Source organism: Patiria miniata, unplaced genomic scaffold (assembly GCF_015706575.1).
Source record: "Patiria miniata isolate m_02_andy unplaced genomic scaffold, ASM1570657v1 HiC_scaffold_5, whole genome shotgun sequence".
NCBI lineage: Eukaryota > Metazoa > Echinodermata > Asteroidea > Valvatida > Asterinidae > Patiria > Patiria miniata.
Genome location: NW_024037072.1, coordinates 25976911 through 25996000, shown reverse-complemented (window position 1 = coordinate 25996000; position 19090 = coordinate 25976911). Strand labels below are relative to the sequence as shown.

The 19090-nt window shown below is 41.1% G+C and overlaps 1 protein-coding gene across 1 annotated transcript in view; it reads right to left on the bottom strand.

Moving 5' to 3' along the window:
* The window catches only part of LOC119741318, an 84490-nt gene that overhangs the window by 3980 nt on the left and 61420 nt on the right, over positions 1 to 19090 (bottom strand). The window contains exons 39-60 of the mRNA XM_038217068.1: positions 18804 to 19046; positions 18053 to 18289; positions 16727 to 16972; positions 16225 to 16458; positions 15365 to 15607; positions 14296 to 14544; positions 13540 to 13782; positions 12835 to 13080; positions 11632 to 11874; positions 10837 to 11073; positions 9429 to 9677; positions 8636 to 8884; positions 7387 to 7629; positions 6823 to 7071; positions 6265 to 6371; positions 5877 to 6108; positions 5016 to 5129; positions 4114 to 4233; positions 3330 to 3457; positions 2733 to 2952; positions 1125 to 1200; positions 467 to 818 (exon numbers count right to left, since the gene is read on the bottom strand). Coding sequence (XP_038072996.1) covers positions 467 to 818; positions 1125 to 1200; positions 2733 to 2952; positions 3330 to 3457; positions 4114 to 4233; positions 5016 to 5129; positions 5877 to 6108; positions 6265 to 6371; positions 6823 to 7071; positions 7387 to 7629; positions 8636 to 8884; positions 9429 to 9677; positions 10837 to 11073; positions 11632 to 11874; positions 12835 to 13080; positions 13540 to 13782; positions 14296 to 14544; positions 15365 to 15607; positions 16225 to 16458; positions 16727 to 16972; positions 18053 to 18289; positions 18804 to 19046 — 4760 coding nt within the window. The remainder of the gene's footprint in view (positions 1 to 466; positions 819 to 1124; positions 1201 to 2732; positions 2953 to 3329; positions 3458 to 4113; positions 4234 to 5015; positions 5130 to 5876; positions 6109 to 6264; positions 6372 to 6822; positions 7072 to 7386; positions 7630 to 8635; positions 8885 to 9428; positions 9678 to 10836; positions 11074 to 11631; positions 11875 to 12834; positions 13081 to 13539; positions 13783 to 14295; positions 14545 to 15364; positions 15608 to 16224; positions 16459 to 16726; positions 16973 to 18052; positions 18290 to 18803; positions 19047 to 19090) is intronic.

Below are 19090 nucleotides of genomic sequence, written 5' to 3'. Positions count from 1 at the left end.
CAAGTCTCCATTCACCCTGGTCAAGTCTCCAGACACTAGGCTGTCAAGTCTCTCCAGACAAGTCTCACGTCGCTCCGGCCAAGTCTCAAGTCTCTCCGGTCAGTTCTAAAGTTGCTCTGGTCATGTCAATTAAAAGTACTCTGGTCAAGTCACAAAGGCATTGTGATCAATTCTGTTAAGTTCAGTTTCATGTCACTTCCTGGTCAAGTTCTAAATCCCTTCAACTGCAACCCAAACCGGCGTGTCAAGTCCTAACCAACTGGTTCTCATCACCCAGAGAGGAGTTCAATTTGAAAGAAAGTCAGATTACCAATTGAATAACCAGCGAGGTTTGCAATGATTAACTATACTACTCAGCTGAGGACAAAAAATGAATCAGTTTTTTTAAGGTCACTGTGTGTGAATATTTCAAGTTCCCATACAAAATACAAATCCCTCTGTATCACTTAAAAACAAATGTACTCACATTTTCTGTGAGGCTGTGATTGCCACCACGAGAATACACACTCCTTGAAAGCGAGGCAAAGCTTATTGGGTAACTGCCTTTAGGGTAGCATGGGGGCTCCGTGGCCGATGATGACTGCTGTAGAGGCACAGGCCATGACGTCGTCGGGAACGAGTAACGCTGCTGGACATCACGAGTGTGTGGATGCTTGGGTTGCTCCTTATCAAGACGTTTGCAGAGGAAGATGCAGCACGAGATGAACAGACCAGTCAGGATTAGGAACAGTGCCACGGCAACTGCTATCATGGCAATGGCCAGTGGTGACCAAGCATCCATGATCTCACAGCGGTTGCCGGAGTACAAACTCTCACATCTGCAGTAAGATGAGGGGGAAGCCATAGTCTATTTAGCTTGGGATGACCATTTGTCTCGCTCTTTATGTTACCAAAAAACTCCACCCCCCCCCCCAAAAAAAGGGGAACAAAATAAAAGCTTGATCACATCAAATCCTCAGTGCCCTCTCCAAGCCATCCAAAACCCAACTCCAACCACAAGCAACTGCAACACAAACACTAACCAAACCAAATAGATTATAGAAACAACATAAAATTAAATTTCCCATCAATCCTCATCCAAAAATCCTTTTTCGAAACTGTCCATAAAACCCCAACTGACTTACGTGCAGGTGTTTTCGTAAGTGATAGGATCTGGTGAGCATCTGCCGCCATTCTTACAGAAGCCGGAAGGGCAAATGTCTGTGGAAAAAAAATGATTTAAAACAATTCACCATTACATTTCCCGAAAAAAGGTTTGTCTTATAAATTTCACGGTATGAAAACAACTTGTTTATGACCAAATAAGAGTTACAATACGTTGGTGAAGGGCAAAACTCTACATTTGAATTCAGAAAGGTTGTGTTTGTTGCTGCAAAGATTTCGGGTTATATAATCAAACATTTGAAAGGATTGCTGGCATTTTCGGTTGGATATCAGGTACCAAGGTATCAGGTTCCAGTGTTGGAGCAAAGGCTTTAACCTTAAAGGCCAAGGCCAAGGCTTTGACCCTCAAGGCCAAGGCCAAGGCTTTGACCCTCAAGCCTCGAGGCCAAGGCCAAGGCTTAACCCTCAAGGCCAAGGCCAAGGCCAAGGCCCTGTTTTATGAAATGACCACTGATATAGAACTAATTATAGTCACATGAGTGACACATCATCACGCAAGGGCGGATCCAGAACACAATGTGGGGGGGGGGGGCAAAGAAATTTTGGTCCCCCCAAAAAAAGTGGGTCAAAAAATTACGGCTTGGGCTTCGGGGCCCGCTTAAGGGCCCCGAAATTTTTTTAGATTTGAGATGCTCTGTGGTGCGATTTGAGGCAATTTCTGACCATTTTAACCGATGTTTTTTGAGGAAAAGATGGTGGTGTACTATCATTGCCTGCCTTTATTACGACGTCACATAAAAAAAAATGGTTTCGTTTTTTTTTTGGGGGGGGGGGTGCATGGGCCCTTTTGGCCCCCCTGGATCCGCCCTTATCATCACGAATTGCTCGTTACGAAGAACAACATTTCTTTAATTGCAATCAACATGCTCGCATAGGCCTACGCCGTTTTATGACTGCACTGTATCTATTAAAGTATAAGTTCATGTCTTCAATATTGTTTAACTAAACAAAATAATGATTTACTTCTATATTGACACACAATTCTCCCAAGTGTAACAAAAGGGGGATCCAAGAAACTGATTTGGGAAATTTTTATTTGCTGGCCCAACATGGTCAGAAATATCAGCATTATCTAAAACAGATAAATGCAAATCTTTAGCACTTATCAGGGAGACATATACAACCAATCAGATCTATTCCATATGCAATTAAAGTGATCATCTCATTAGCCCCACAAGTATACGGAATATTGTTGCATCAAATCTACTACAATGGTAACAAAATGTGATGCTACAAAAGTGGAAGTGTGCCCAACACACAAATCTACAGGGTGCTTCCCTCCTCCATGGTAATACGATTAAAATGGTAACAGCAAAATTTCGAACAGATTTATCTGGAAAATGCAAAAATCTATGGGCCTTGAAGAGCCTTGACTCAAAATTGCAAGGCCCTGAATCATCAAGGCCAAGGCCAAGGCCAAGGCTTTTGCCCTCAAGCCTCGAGGCCAAGGCCAAGGCCCTAAAATCCAGCCTTAAGGCAGCCTTAAGGCCAAGGCCCAGCATCAAGGCCCAACATCACTGTCAGGTTCCAAGGTATCAGTCCCAGCTCTACAGTAAAGTGTTACTTACGGCTAGCGATGGTCAGTGATGACAGTCTGATGTAAAGGGCACTGCTTCCAATCTCCCCGTCCGCTGAGACACTGCTACTCATCTGCCTGGTAACTGCGTCCTCATTCATGCTGGTGTCCTCAGTGAAGACAAGGACGTATCGGATCATGATGCTGCCGCTAGACATGCCGAGGACACGAGATCCGACGTATGAGCTCTCATCTGAGAAGATACTGTCCAGCTATAGGAAAGTAAACAAGAAAGTAATCACTTATAGTAGGATGCAGGCAAGAAAAGTCAAATTTTTGGGAGGGAAAAGATTATAAAAACCAGAAAATTGTGGCGTTACAATGTTTGGGATATAATAGGAGGTCATTTTTAAGTTTTCTAAAGTTGTTGATATTCTGGCTGTTTTCTTGAAAGAAACGTTTATAGGAACGATATGCAACATGCAGAGGGAAAAAATGGCTGAGATAAACTGTACCGATGCAAAGTTTTCTCTGAATTTAATCTATACAATTTACAGATGAACCTTATTCCATTCCATTGACATTGAAAGTTAAGCAAAAACTATGTGCTTTGTTGTGAATACAAAAACACAATGAAGCATTGTCTTACCACACTAGTGACATCTCCAACTAATCTCTCGTATCGGTCTGATGTTGGATCTTCCAGATCTGGGGTAAATCTTGCCTCTGAGCTGCCAATGCGGGTGATGGCAAAAGTCCCACTGAACTCAGATGTTGCTGAAACAAAGCCAATATGATTTGTACACAAACGTTTCACTTGGGACACGACAAAATGACAAATTTACGAAGTGACGGTTCATCTATGGACTTTGTGCAACCGTCCACGATACGTCACTTTGTTGTATGACAACTGCCAGGGATAGGTCACGTTGTGGTGCGATCGATGATTTGAACAGAGACGTCTGCAGAGAAGAGACATTTGGGAACTGAAGACAGAGAACCCTTAAAGACCTTAATGACCACAAATTCAATGATTTAACTAGCAGTGTTTAGCCTCATCAGCATTAGAGTTGTAGTCATCACAAGCGAGCTAGTCTTGATTTAAATTAATACAAGGTATTGGAAAGAAACGAAACAAAGGCATTCCTTATTTATCCCTCACCAAACTACTGTCTTGTGATTGAATGTATAACTTCAGATTGCTTTGTCTCTGCTTACTGTAGCAGAGGAATTAGCAAATTTAAAGGGTGAGCGAGAAAACTTTGTTGGTGCGTACTTCCAGTAAATAAGGATTCTATGTTTACAGGTTTAGTGCATAACGTTTTTGCTAGTCGCGCTAGCAAAACATTGCGATCGCAAGCGCGACATTTTGTGGTTAGCAGAGCCATATGAAATTGGGCCCATGACATTCATTCTTGATTCAGGTTTCTTACCCATACACGTGTCTCCAACAAGAAAGAAGCCAGCAGGACATCCGCACAAGAAGCTGCCTTGAAGATTGATGCAGACGCGGTCGCTGGCACACGGATTATTCTCAATACACTCATTGACGTCTGGTAAACAAAACCGAGATATACACATGTAAAATCAAGGATTATGACCAAAAATAATTAAGCACTTCATACTCAGCGCCATGTCAGCTAATGTAAATGGGAGTTTGTGACATTCGTTGATGGCGAGAATTCACACATTAAACACATTTCAAATCTGGCTCATTTCACTGTAAAGTACATGACACTTTACATTTGTCAACGGAGCATGTATGGGCCCTCTTTTTGTTTGGAATGAATTACCTTAATTGATGGAATTCAAACGAAAAACTCAAACGCAATTTCCAGCCAGCACAATTTAAGCCAGTATAATGATTGAATGTATGCAAAGAGTTAAGAAGTAAAAACAAAAGCAATTTACAGTCCATATTAGAGGCATATAGTATAATTTGCTTGTCACACATTTTATTCGTTTTCAATAATAACACTACAAACAGTAGAATGTGCAAACCCTAACCTGTGGAAATTTCAGCTCAGTTAAAAACCATGCACAAGCTTTAATATGCATGATTTGTGAGTAGGAACTTTCCAACGATCAGTCAATTAACCAATGTTTGGAAATCACATATAATTCTTGATTTCATCTATAAAATGACAGCAAGCTGAACGGAATAATTTAATTGACGGGGTGTTGAGTACCAGGACTTACGATCTTCAATCCGAATAAGTTTTTCGATAATAATTCGCTAGATTAATTTCGAGATAAATGCAAATGTAACATACCTTTAACTGCCCGACACACAAACCACAGCAATATTGGATCAATGACATTTATTTACATGTACCTGTTTCACAATAGTCCCCTGTCCAGAATGATGTACACATGCAGATGAAGGAGCTACCTTGCGGGACACAACTACCTCCATTCTCACACAGCGTCTGTTGACACTCGGTAAAACCTGGTCGTATGAAAAACCACACACGAATACATTGTAGCTCAAATAATCAAGTTGGTACTGACTAGTCTGTGGAAAATCAGATAATGTATACAAACGGATCGACAGTAAAAATATATATATATTATAATTGAGGTATAGAAATGGTTGCAAATCGAAGGGCATAATCACAGAGGTAGCAGCAACAGAGAGCATTGATACAAATGATACCAACAGGTTATTGGTTCATCTGTGTTCCCAAGGAAATTTCAATCCAGGAGCATTTTTTTTTCTGTGTAAAAACCTGAAATTGTGGTCCTGATTTTGGTTCACCTAGGATATCTGTTTCCCGGCACCAGTCTAGGAGGGTTTGACGGTCGGGGATTAAAACGACAAAATTCGGCAAAACTTCATGATCTCGGACTTAGCAAGCCAATCTAAAAAACCCAATGGGTAAAGTTTAAATGTGGATAACGAAAATGAAGATCACTGAGTGTGCTGTCTCCCTGATTGACAACCAGGCCTGGGGCAACATTTGACCATAATGCACAGGAACTACAGCTCAGAAGCCTGCAGAGATGACGATAAACTCATTTGGGAGAAAAACCCAAAGACTTAATTTTTTAAAGGAAAACGTGTGGAATTAGGCTGGGACTGAAAACCCCAATCCACTTGCCGGTATGAACGGGATTCGAACTAGGGTCACAGAAGTGGACGGAAAGCATCACCACGTCATCAACTTGACTATTCCATGACAGCTAGTGTACTTACTCAGCATGAATGTGCCAGGTCTGATCTCATTCCCAGTCTCAAATTGGTTCTCAACTGGTCCAACGGCGGCATAGAACGCTTCTGTTATCTGCGTATCATTGGGGGCAGGGGAACCAGTGAAGAAAATGTCAAACTCAATGAGGGCTTTGTCACTGGTTTCTACTGAGCTCCCAGTGAGGGTGATGCCAGCAAAGTCACTGCTGACTGAACTCCTCCGGAAAAGTGCATCCATCTGAGAGGGGGATAAGACGGGAATTTGAAGTATTAGAAACTCAACAAGCAAGATTTATTTAAGTCTAATTAAACACACACTATTAATCGAGGAGACTAATAGCAATTTTCATATTCTCTCCATTATAATATCCCATACCGAGGCATCAATACTTACATCATCCCTTAAAGTAGCAAGTCTCATTGCCACATCGCTGGAAGTAAATGGGCTGACCATGGAACCAATACTGATAAACTCAACACTACCAACAGTCTCGTACGTTGCTGTCATAAAAAGTCAGAAAATATTTTTTCTTAATTCTCTATGTTCTTCATAGAATAATTTTGTACATCTTTAGGTAGGCATAAAAGAATAGTTGTCCGCACTGCATGAATACTACATTCAATCCCAGATTCACACCATCTTCAATCTTACTGTTATTCATTCAAGTATTAGGCTTGACTGGTGATCACGATGTAAATGTGAAATTTCAAAAGTATGTATCTCTAGTCCTCAATTATACAGTTAGATAGAACGGGAAAAAAACAAATAAAGAAAAATTAAATTTAAGTTAAATTTTCATCAAAAGGTTTATTTTGTTTGTGGTTCTGCAATCACAACTTTTTCGAATCAAATTTGTCAAAGGAAATGTTAAAGTATCTAGAAATCTCGAAATCAGTAGGAAAATAACATTTGAAACAGAATTTGTTACCAAGACAGAAATGACAAACTTACGGAGTGTTTCTTGCACAATCACGGAAAAAGAGCAAGTGTCCATGTTACCAAAAGAGTCTGTTGCTGCGTACGTGACACGGGTGGAACCAGACTCAAAGGTATCCCCAGGGTCCTTAGTAGACGTCAGGGTAAAGTTACTTGTGTCATTTGCCGTTGGAGGTGTCCAGTACACGGCAGCTACGTCGGTCGTGGACAGAACACAGACGGTTTGGTCGGATGGACAGCCAATGATGACAGGGTCGCCGCGATCTATGAATATACATCAGAAGTTTCTCATGAGGCCGAGCATAGTCCATGTTTTGTAAGGTACACATCATAACAATCAAAAGTGGCATGCCATCAATGCTTTTAAACAATTGTTTTTGTCGCTGTGAGCTTAAATATCATAGTGTCAGAGGGGGCATCATCAGTAGGAATTATTTTAAGGTAGATCACTGAACGCTCTCCAAAGATGCCCCCTACCCATAGGATTTTTTTTAAATTTGACCCTCTAAAATGACTCTGAGGCAACCTCAATGGATATTTCGAAGTCACACTTTGTTCGATCATTTATAAATCGTTTACCTTGGACAGTAATGACAAAGACACACTCTGCAGACTGACCAGCCGAGTCGTAGGCTGTGTAAGTGATGGTGGTGTCACCGATTGGGAACTGATGCCCAGGCGCGTGACTGCCAAACAGCGAAGGGTTGCTGCGATCATCAGTGGGGCTGGGGTAGGAGAAGCCGACTGTGGCGTAGGACTGGCCAGGATCGGTGGACACGGAGGTGCTAGGAGGACAAGAGGTGAACTCTGGAGGGGCGTCGTCTGGGAAAACAACCACAAAATCACATTGTACATACTGACATCCAGCGCCAACATGACAGGCGTTAATAGCTCTGGGAACTCAGGAACAAGGGCGAGGCTTGGTTGTTGTAAGATAAAACTGGTTCAGATGACCCTTTGGTTGGTTAGTAATCACACACGATGAAATCACTGCCAAAGTCGCCAACACTCTCAATCAATGATGAATAATCAAAATTGTTTTTGTTGGCAACTGCCGCAACACCCTCCAGGATCGATCATTAGATGCAGAAATACGAACTCCTTAAGAATCACGGTCATACACACATAATATTGCATACAAGTGTTCAATGAGTTACATATTGGTATTGGATTCCGCCAGAAATTGGTTGTAATAGCTTTGCTGTGTGACTTTGCTGTGTGACTTTACGACCTTCTGCTTCTACTTGGCTTTGTGGTACCTAAGAACTCTGAAAACAGTTCAACGCTGTGCATAATAGCCATAAAGACCAGTTATTACAGACATCTCATTTTAATTTTGTTCCAACAAATAAAACAATGTTCACTCATGCCTATCCACGCGATATAAAACCATTGCCTTCTTACTCGGCCTTTTCGAATAAAATCTGCTGTCAAAATTGCAATGTTTTGGACACAAGTGTACTTATATTGAAAACAGCTGAAGTAAGGTTTCCTATACATGATGTCATAAGTTAATATCAAATTTTTCAATTTTCAAAGTAATGGCGTGATGCGTGCAGACGTTTTGTCGGAGTATAAGGATCCTGATCCAGACTCAGAATCTTAATTATCAGGCAGTAATGCTGAATGTGGGCCCACAGCTAAATTCATTCTTGGAAATGCAGTCTCCAAATTATAAACTCGGTAAGGAACCAAAATACCTCAAGACTTGCCGAAATTGCATCAGTCATCATGAGTACGGTAACAAATCAATTTCCTATTTTCTATAGTCCAAGCCTACATAGATGAAAATAAAAATAGGCATCACAAAAATAAGAACAGGCATCACTTACTTTCGATAATAATTTCAAATTGGCAAAGGGCTGTGTTTCCGCTTGGATCCGTGACTTATAGAAGACCTCATACGTTCCAACATTCAATGTTTCTCCTGGCGTGTGGTTCTCGTTGGCTAGGAGCGTGTACTCTCCTGAATTGTCTCTGGCTGTGGGCGGAGTCCACATGATGATTATTGGGGCGTTGTCTAAGGTGATCTTGTTAATGTCTGCAGGACAGCCCTGGATCACTGGATCTTCTTGATCTGAAAAGTAAAAGAAAACAAACTTTTGAGTGAGAGAGAGATGTTTCATATGGACCGTGGGGCACTTTTCAGTTGTGCTGTTCCGGTCCAAACTCCACAAAGTAACGTGGGTTCAAATTGTATGGGAGGCACTGACAGGGGCCTCATTTTCTGGAGGGGGCACTCAATACAAGTTTAGCAATGAAAACCTCATTTTGCATTCCCCGCCCATGCCCCCCTTGGTTACGTCGCTGCCAAAATCTGCATGAAAACAATATATCTCTAGCATGAAGTCCAAAATTATTCATGAGTAACAATTTTTGTGCATAGTACATAAATAAAATGAAATTTGGTCTTTCATTCAAACATTCATTTTTCTTTTGCAATTCCTTGTAAGGGAGAAACTAATTTCGTAGAAATTTTTTCAGTGGAGTATGGATATACTGGCTTTAATGTGTGATGAATCATTTATAAATCAAAAGCATTCTGCTAATGCCCCCAAAAGGATTGAAAGGTTTATTGTTCAATTGTTTTAGTAAAACAATATCGCAAGTTGAGTACGTACCTAGCACAGTGATGTTGAATTCACAAGTTGCAGTCTGTCCGATGGAGTCCGTTGCCACGTACGTGACCATCCACATTCCCATAGTGAACTGCCTGCCTGGCGTGTAGCCATTCATCTCAATGACAATAGGTATGCTGTCATCATCCTGGGCCTGTGGTACAGTCCATGTAACCACAGCATAGCTTTGTCCCATTGTGGTGTTGGTCACAACGTTGGACGGGCAAGACGTAAAGAACGGGGCTGCGTGTCCTGAATTCATTAAATACAAACAGTCACCTTTTATAAAGTCAATTTACAAGTAACTTAATGCCAAAATAGGCTTTAAAAATGAAATTAAAATCTTTAACATGAAATTTAAACTTTGGGACAAGAAAGATGGGCAACCAATACAATGACTGAAAACTTAATACATGTACATCAAAAACGATTCAAGTAATTGAAAGAAGTGACAAAGGTTTTGAGACCTATTTTGAGAAACCTTTTTTACTTTTCTTTTCCAACATTCCGTTGTTTTTATTTTTATCAAAAAATGTGTTTCTGCATGCTGAGAAAGTGTGACGTCACCTCCTCCCCAGGTCAGGAGAACTTCCTCGACAACAGTTCACGTGTATTCCATAACAACAACTTTTATGTTCGTTTAATACAGGCGACCACAGACAGCAATATAACATCCTACTTTTAAAAGAACATTTTCATCAATTAGTACCTGAAAATTGTTCGCTGCCTTTCAGCAGATTTTCACCAAACCAGTTAATGCAACTACTGTCGTGCTTATTTTCGCTTCAAAGAGGAGAATCAACAGTCATAGCGATAGAATTCGACTCCGAGGAAGAGAATTAGATAAGTAAAAACAACAAAATTACATGTAAATATCTCAAAATCGTTTGTCAAATTTCGTATGTATCCATACTTTTTCCCGCTTCTTTTTAATCTATCAACCAATCACAGCAGCTTTTATATTTGAAATGGACAACTACCCCCTTATTGGTAAAGAAAAAAATAAGAGGAACTCTGACCGGCAGTTGAGAAACCTTTCAGCAGTGTACCCATATGCCCAGCGATATAAGTGGAGGGGGGGGGCGGAGCTGGATGTCACAGGGGGCGGGTGGAGGAGACGCCCAATGTCTGTTAAATCTGTTAATCATTGTCACTTATATAACTTACAAATTTCAAGGTGGGGGGGCGGCACTGGAAAGGTGACGATTGCCATGCCCCCTCACTACTCCCCCCCCCCCCCCACAGCTAGGCTGCTTCCCATTCTGCAGTTTTGTTCATATTCAAATCAAAAGCGCTCACGCATACTTCGCACCACATCCACGCACATGCATCCAGTCATATGGAGATACAGTGCAATTTACTGGTTCAGCACAGACTTCCATTAAAAGCTATTACCATATTTTGTCCATACCTGTAACAGTTACGAAGAAGTCACAACTAGCATTTCTTCCATCAGTGTCTGTAATGGTGTAAACGACCACAGTTTGTCCCACCTCAAAGCGGCTGTTATTGGCATGGGTGCTGCTAAGGTCTGCCAGCAAGCTGCTGTTATAGATCGGTGCGGGCCATGAAATCCTGGTACTATTCAAACCAGGGTCGGATGAGAGGATCACATCAGCTGGACAGGCTATCATGAGCATGTCCATGGCTGTAAAAGGATAAAAAAAAATAGTTATGTGATGCTGATATTGAGAATGGTGCCTTGTAAAATTAGACATCTGTCTTAAAGCACTTCACAATTATGACCCTAACCATCAGGTCATGACTGAGATCAATTTTTCTGCAGCCGCTTGAGATCAGAGATCAACATAATCTGTTCTCTACCCACACAGGTTCCCATTTTACTCCTGAGTGTAGAGAGGCAATTGAAGTAAAGTGTCTTGCCCAGGAACACAAACACCCAGATCACTGTCAGGATTCAAACCCATATACCCCTGTACGTGAGTTGGATACTGTAACCATTGGCCCACGGCAATCTGCAAATGTGGAGCTCAATAGACTCTTCATAAGATTTTCGGGAAGAAATTCGATGCTACTTGAGATATGTTTATTTATTTACTCATACAATGTCTTGGAACAGAAGGATTATGCTAAATGTAGATGGTCAACTATAGATTTAAGATGAAATATTGGATTGCTAAACTGTTCGGGGTGGGGAGGGGAAGGGGTAGGAAAATAACTTTATGTGATAAGGACTGATACTCACAAAAGACAATTATGTTGAATGAACAATTTGCTGAGTTTCCAGATGGATCGGTTGCCGTGTAGACAACAGGGCTTCTCCCAATTGGAAACTGTGCAGGCATTCGGGACGGCAACGAGACGTTGACGGATCCAGAGTTATCGGTGGCAACGGGGTCTGTCCAGTTGGCAAATGATGTGTTATTTGCTCTCGTGGCGATCACTTCCACGTCAGAGGGGCAGATGGAGAACTCGGGGAGCTCCTTGTCTGTCATCAAACGAAAGGAAACACTCGAGAGTGGGAAAAGACACCTTCTTGATACATTTAAAGAGTAGCTTTTTTTGCAAACATTCAAAAATAAAGTGGGACAAAGTCATGAAATATCCTACTTGATTGGAAGTAATAGGATAAAGCATCCTGTGAAATAAGAACGCCTATAGTATGCTGTGATTTTCAAGACATTTTCCAGAGGAATTACCGTCATCGCACTTTCAATGGAAACTTATTCTTTGCGTCGAAAAAAAGGAAGATGCCTTTTTAATGTTTTCTCAAAAGTATGATATATACTGAGCTAACATTTCGTAAAGTTATTGATAATAACCTGCTTCAGAGTTATTGTATTGTTGTTTCTAGAATCGGCAAAAATATTCTTTTTGCAAATGGTGTCCACTTCCTTAAATCCACTCCAATTTCAGATCTTGAACCTTCCATCACAAAACAGTTGAAGTAATCAGATCCCATCACTGTTAATTCAGTTTTACAATTCTCCCATGACATCTGATATACAGTCACCATTTCCATAACAGTAAAAACTCATTTCAAATGGCAGCAAACAAACAAACTTGCAATCCTCATTGTAAAATTGCCAGAACTTCAAACAAGCCTAAAACAATAATATTTTGGCATTGCAAAAACTGAAATTAACAAAAGCATTTATCACGCCAGAAAGAAGTTTTTGAGAAGGCAAGACAAATGAAAAACAGGCCATTAAAAATGTTTTTAAAACATATTAATGGATGTTCTGTTTTGATTACTACATCAGTGAAAATGTAGATGCCTACAATTGTGTGGCTTAATTAAGTTAGTCAAACAGTGCCGTCAACATTTTCTGTACGGTGAAGGCAAAAGTGATTGTACTCGACATTTTGCCTCTTTTGTCATTCTAGGGACCTCGCAAGATCAATGCAAAGTCAACACTGGACCACAACGGGCCAATAGTAAACTCACCAACCACTATGACCTCAAATTCACATCTTCCAATATTGTTGTTGGGATCTGCCACGACGTACGACACCGTTGTGGAACCAATGCTAAAGGAATCACCCGACCGACTGTTGCTGGTCGGCGATACCGCTGCACCGCCGTTGTCAATGGCAACCAGTGCATCCCACGTGACGATAGCCATATCACTTCCTGGGTCAGTCTCCACGGTAACGTTGTCTGGACAGTTTTGGAAGACTGGACCCTCCTCATCTGAGAGGGAGAAAAGGAACATCACATTCTGACATCTTGGTTCTGCAATTTCAGTGCTGTTTAAAGACTTCATTTTTGTCAGCTGTTTCAATTTTCAGCGACAAAACTGAAGTAATAATGAACACGTGCAGTATCCCAAGTTAATGAAAACATAACTATTTTTGAGTCAATGGTCAGCTTCAAGTGAATTAAATTTTTGGAATCAGGGTCTGCCGGAGATCATTTAAAACCATTTAAAGATGAAGCTTCTCATCATTCACCGAAACACCCCCCCCCACTTTGCAAACTTGCAACGGCCGGCCGGCACCAGTGGTCCTTTGCCCCCATCCAACCACTTTCAAAACTCACATTATAGGCATTCAGATGATGTCTAGAAAAGGTATTGCTCACTGCCTATGTTATTGGTTTAACAAAAACTGTATTTTATGATCTTACATAAATATAACCACATATTCTCACCGTTTATTGTAATAGTAAAAGTGCACGTGTTGTTGTTGCCTGCACTGTCGGCGACCCTGTACATCACATCCCTCGTACCCAGTGAGAAATTGTCATTAGGCTGGTGGGACGCTTCAAAGACAGTCACGTTGACATTGTCAACGGCTGTTGGAACGGTCCAACTGACAGAAGCTTCATCGCTACCAGCGTCTGTGGGGAACGTCATGTCACTGGGACAATCCACAAACATTGGGGCCTCATTATCTGTCAAGAGAAACCAAACATTTATCACAAAGTAGCAGTGTTACTCTTAGTCTTACGGTTCTTATAATTTCATTTTGTACAGGAAATTGCTGACCAGCAGACATATTACATGCATGCTACGGACTCCCGGATCGCAGAATGAACGGTAAATATACTGTGTGACCACTCACAAGGGCTACATCAATGTGTGCAACAATGTACCGACTCAGTGCACAAAACAATATACGGGACTTTGTGATCACTTTTGAAAGCCCCGGTGGGAGGGACACAGCGTGTGCTGCAATTATTTTAGAACTTCTACAGTAATTATTCCATAACTAAACGTGGGTGAGCTTTTTTTCCGTACGTCTCCCACAAAATGTAAACACTTTGGTACAGCTAGTAAAATACTGGTAGCATTTTAACAAAAAAATCTATTTTTTCGGGCTGAAAGTCGAAAATTGCACAGACAGTTAATCTTTAAGTAAGAGCGTCAGCATGCTCAGACATTAGAGATGGCGATGCAACTTGTACCTGTCACTTGAACATAGAAGCTGCAGTTGTCTTCATCAGTGTTCCCCGATGTGTCTGTGGCAGTATAGATCACCTGGGTCATACCAACCGGGAATGCAGTCCCCGATTCCTGGCTAGGAATCACAGATGCCACTTCAATGTTGTCCTGGGCCATGACTACCGACCATGAGACATTGGCTGTCGGCTTACTAGGGTCGGTGTTGGTGCTCACGTTTCCCGGACAACCGACAATGACAGGAGGTGACAGATCTGACATGGAAAGTGTTGAGAAAATAAATTATTAACATATTATTCATGTGACAATATTGGTTTAAGCCGACCCTTTTGCTTTCAAGAGGAAAGCCACTACCTGTCCTGCTACAGGCCTTTAACAGTGTTAAAGTGGTATTATACAACAGGTAATGATGAACAGAAAATTAACATTCAACAGAATATGATATGTCATCCCATATGAACTCGACCAGAGGTTCCATGGTGACCGACTTAAATGTAGTCATTCTTCCTATTGCAGACGGACTTGTCCACAAATAAAAGGAATGCAGCATCATAAAATATCTGCAACAGATCCTGGGCTGACATCAGGAGCCCCTTGAAAATTGAATGTTAGATTTTCGCCGATGACAAGATTAATATTTGAGGGGCCAATAACTCTGAAATGAGAAAAGATAGGCCAAGTTAGTCTGATGGCAGATTCTGCATGAAACCCTGGTGCTAGTTCACCGCGAGTAGCAGTTTCAGTACAAATCCCTGATTCATTTCCAATATATTGGCCTCTCAAACCCTATAAATTAACGTTCGCGACTCGTGAGTACAAAAAGTGTGCGTGGCACCCTATCGTTGGACGGCCGTATCTCAGAAACCCTTAGGAGTTGACACCTAACATTTTGCAGGTGTTCATAATACATAAAAAGGTACTGGAAGAATTGTCTTTGAGCCAAATCTAAGTCGATGGCCTTGGAAGATTTCTGGACTTTGGTTCAGTTCATATGGAATGACCCTGATATTTAATCCGGACTAGGATAAGTGGGACTATACAGCTGCTGTATGGTTATGAGATTAACAAACTCACCAAAGACAGTGACGTTAAAAACACATGCCACTGTGTTGCCTGCTTCATCTGTAGCATTGATAACGACTTCAGTGATGCCAAACGAAAACGCATCTCCAGGAAAGAACTGCTGCTCAAGAGTGAAGTTGCCTGCATTATCAGAAGCGCTCGGTTCAGTCCAGGTTGCCGTTGCATTGGTACTGTCATTGTACAGGTACAGCTCAATGCCATTGGGACAGCTTGAGAACACTGGAGGTTCCAAGTCTGCTCAGAATTTTTGTTAGGAAAACAAAGTAATTCAAAAGGTGAGATTACAGTGGGACATCGGACAAGCGGCTGTTTGCTGTGGACAACTGCCAGCAAGCTAAAAAGTCTTGCTTTGGATTACTGGAGGGTATCTACTATCTTGATTATTTAAAACAAAAGACGAGTTTGTAAAATGGCAAATAAGACGACAAACATTTGGAATTCCAGGAAGCGTAAAGGTCGAAGCTCAGTGTTGTAGTAGAGTCCAGGTTTATCGAGGACGAGTCCGAAACCTGGACAATCAAGTTTTTGAAGTTGGCTTGAGTCTAAGAATGGAAAAATAGGCTCAAGTCTGGACTTGAGCTGGAATCTTGTATGTTTTACCAGTTTTGACACAAACTATTTTAACCATCTACCCAACGACTCGCTAAATATGTCAAAGTTGTCACGAAGTTGAAAAGAACATACAATCCAGATATTAGTTGACATTTTGAAGACTGGCATCATGTCAAATCTTAACCTCAAACTGTTATTATTAAAATGCTTTTATATTCAAGTAAACAAGCAGACCTGGAACTGATCAATCAAGACTCAACTACAGTGGCTCATAAATATAAACAGCAGGATTTAATTACCTTCAACAAATACTGTGAAATTGCAAGTGGCACGGTTTCCGCTTTCATCCTCGGCAGTGAAAAGAACGACCTTGTCACCAAGCAGGAATTGCACTCCAGATGGATAGTTGCTGGTGACATTAACAGATCCTCCAGAATTATCAACCACGGTCGGCTGGGTCCAATTAAAGACTCGGGACCCGTTCGAGATGAAGACATCATGGGCACAGTCCAAAAAGACCGGCTTTTCTGTATCTGAAGGAAATACGTTATCATTGCAAAATTCAATAACTTTAAATGTACCCACGAAGTAACATATTTGATTTTTGCAGAAAAAATTGTGCATAGATATACCTAGCAGTAAAACTTAAAGACAATCGCCAACCTGAACTCCTTATTGACACTGAAAGGAAGCATTTTCATTTTCGTTTTCTTTTCGAAAGTCTATTTTTATTAGTATTTGATAAACCTTTTACTGTCAGTATACACTCTGTATGGAAGTTCTGAAGCTTTATCCGCTTACCTACAACGTGTACCCTAAAACTGCAAGAGGCATTATTCCCTGCACGATCAGCGATGAAATAGGTGACGAAGGTGGTACCAAGGTAGAAACGGCTGCCGTTCTGGTGACTGACATCAAACACCACAATCTCCTGATTGTCTCGGTACTGAGGGGCGATCCAAGTCAAGTTTGTTGAATTCACTCCCTGATCAGTGGGCCCTGAGACGTCTGGAGGGCATATGATCATTGGCATGTCGCTGTCGTTTGCTGCGAGTCGGAGAAATGTAAAACAAAATAATAGTTTTATCAACAAATTAAATGCAATGCTTATGCTACATCCGATGCTGACTCTTTAACCCTAAAGGTGCGGGGGGGGGCGGAATACGCCCCACCCCCTCGACTATTCCCGCGATAGCTTTGAAAAAAAAAATTGCGACCCGAGCTATTATGACGTTTTAGCCTCGAGCCTTGCGCATCTTTTGATACCAAAAACATACCAATCGGACCACGGGTTACCGCGCAGCGATATACGTAGTGTACACAGAGCAGAATTACCATTCAGGCATTTGAATATTTAATTAGCCATAATTCCAAAACCATTTGACCTATAGTTATGAAATTTCTTAGATATGTTTATGATAAGGTGTTCTATGCAGCTACCGAGTTTCATAATTTTTCGTCGCTCGATGGACGAGATCTTTTCACCATTTTTAGGGTGAAAGCCATTCCAAAGAAATTAGTGCAATGTACAAGAAACACTGTTGAAGATAGTAAATTCGTCAATTTTTTGAGAAGCTCATTTTTACTTTAAACCAAGGATGGCTTGGTAAGAATCAAGATCCCCTATTACACTTTTTCTGCAAATAAAAAAATGTCAAACTATTTCCCAAGCCCAGTGATTTAGTTCAAACTTTATACAAATTGCAATTTCATTCCCACAAAATGCCACCAATGGCTTTCGGGAATGCCTCACAAGTCCCTGCAAGTCCATCACAAGTCCTCCAGTCCCAATTCAAGTCACAAGCTATTCAAATGAGCTTTGACAAAGGCATTCCTTTGTTACATTTTATCCACTCTTACTTGTGACTGGACTTGTGATTTACTTGTGACTAGACTTCTGATGGATTTGACTACATCCCTGATGTCTTTCTAAAAATCACACCAAATTTATATTACATCTACCACTGCATGACCTACATCAGTCGACAAAAAAAGATGCACAAAGGATGGTGGCAATTCCAGATCTGATTGTGTTCAATTTCAGTGTGGGATTTGCAGTTCAGTAACTTCACCAGTCATAGCTTGAATTAAAATGTTGATGCTAACCAATGACTAACACATACTTACGATAGACAATGGCACTGAATGTACAGTTGGCTGAATTTCCAGATGGGTCAGTGGCTGCGACCGTGATATCGGTGGTACCGACCGGGAACTCCGAGTTCAGCTGATGGGTAATGTTCAGGGTCAATCTGCCAGAATTATCACTGGCTGTCGGTAGCGTCCAGTTGAGGCGAATGGTGGTGCCATTGTCCGCGAAGACCTCAATATTTCGGGGGCAAGTTATCATTGGGTCTTCCATGTCTAAAACAAGAAGAATCAAGCAGTGACAGTAACTAAAACGTAACTTAACGAATATGAGTTTTGATTTGAAACACTTCAAACATGATAATTACAAAAATCTTCCTGCGATCACATTGTTACGCCTACAGTGGAAACCATTGTAGACAAACAACGATTTGATGAAGTGACAACCCACACAGCAGCAAACTGAGTTTTGAGAAAATAGGCCAGTTCAATGCAAGTTGGAAAAATTTTTCAAATTGCGTTTTAGTATGCATTTCTCCCCATAGACGAATCCAGATTATCAACATGAAAAACTGAGTTGCTGCACACTTACCACTTGGTGCAATTAGCATTATTTACGAACGGTACAATTTTGCGTCTTAACATTTGATAAATCATGAAATGAAAGAATATCAAAACATCTCAAATTGCTTAAAATACCGGTATTGAGCGTTTCTTAACTTCGTCAAATCGCCATCGAGAAGTGCAAAAAATAAATTACCACACATTAACTATACCCATATCAACTCACCATAGACATGAATAGTTAGCTGGCAGGTTTCAAAGTTGCCGGATGAGTCTAATGCATTGTAGTTGACGACGGTGCCTCCGATTGGATACATGCCGTTGACATTTCTGTCGCTAGTCAGAGTCACCATGCCAGAATTGTCCATTGCTTCAGGCTGAGCCCACTCCAGAATCGCCATGTCGGAACCCCGACTCGTGTTGGCATACACGTCTGACGAACAGTTTAGAATCTGGGGTTTCTCGTCATCTGCAATTAATTAGGAAAGTGTTTACTTAAACATCATAATTTAA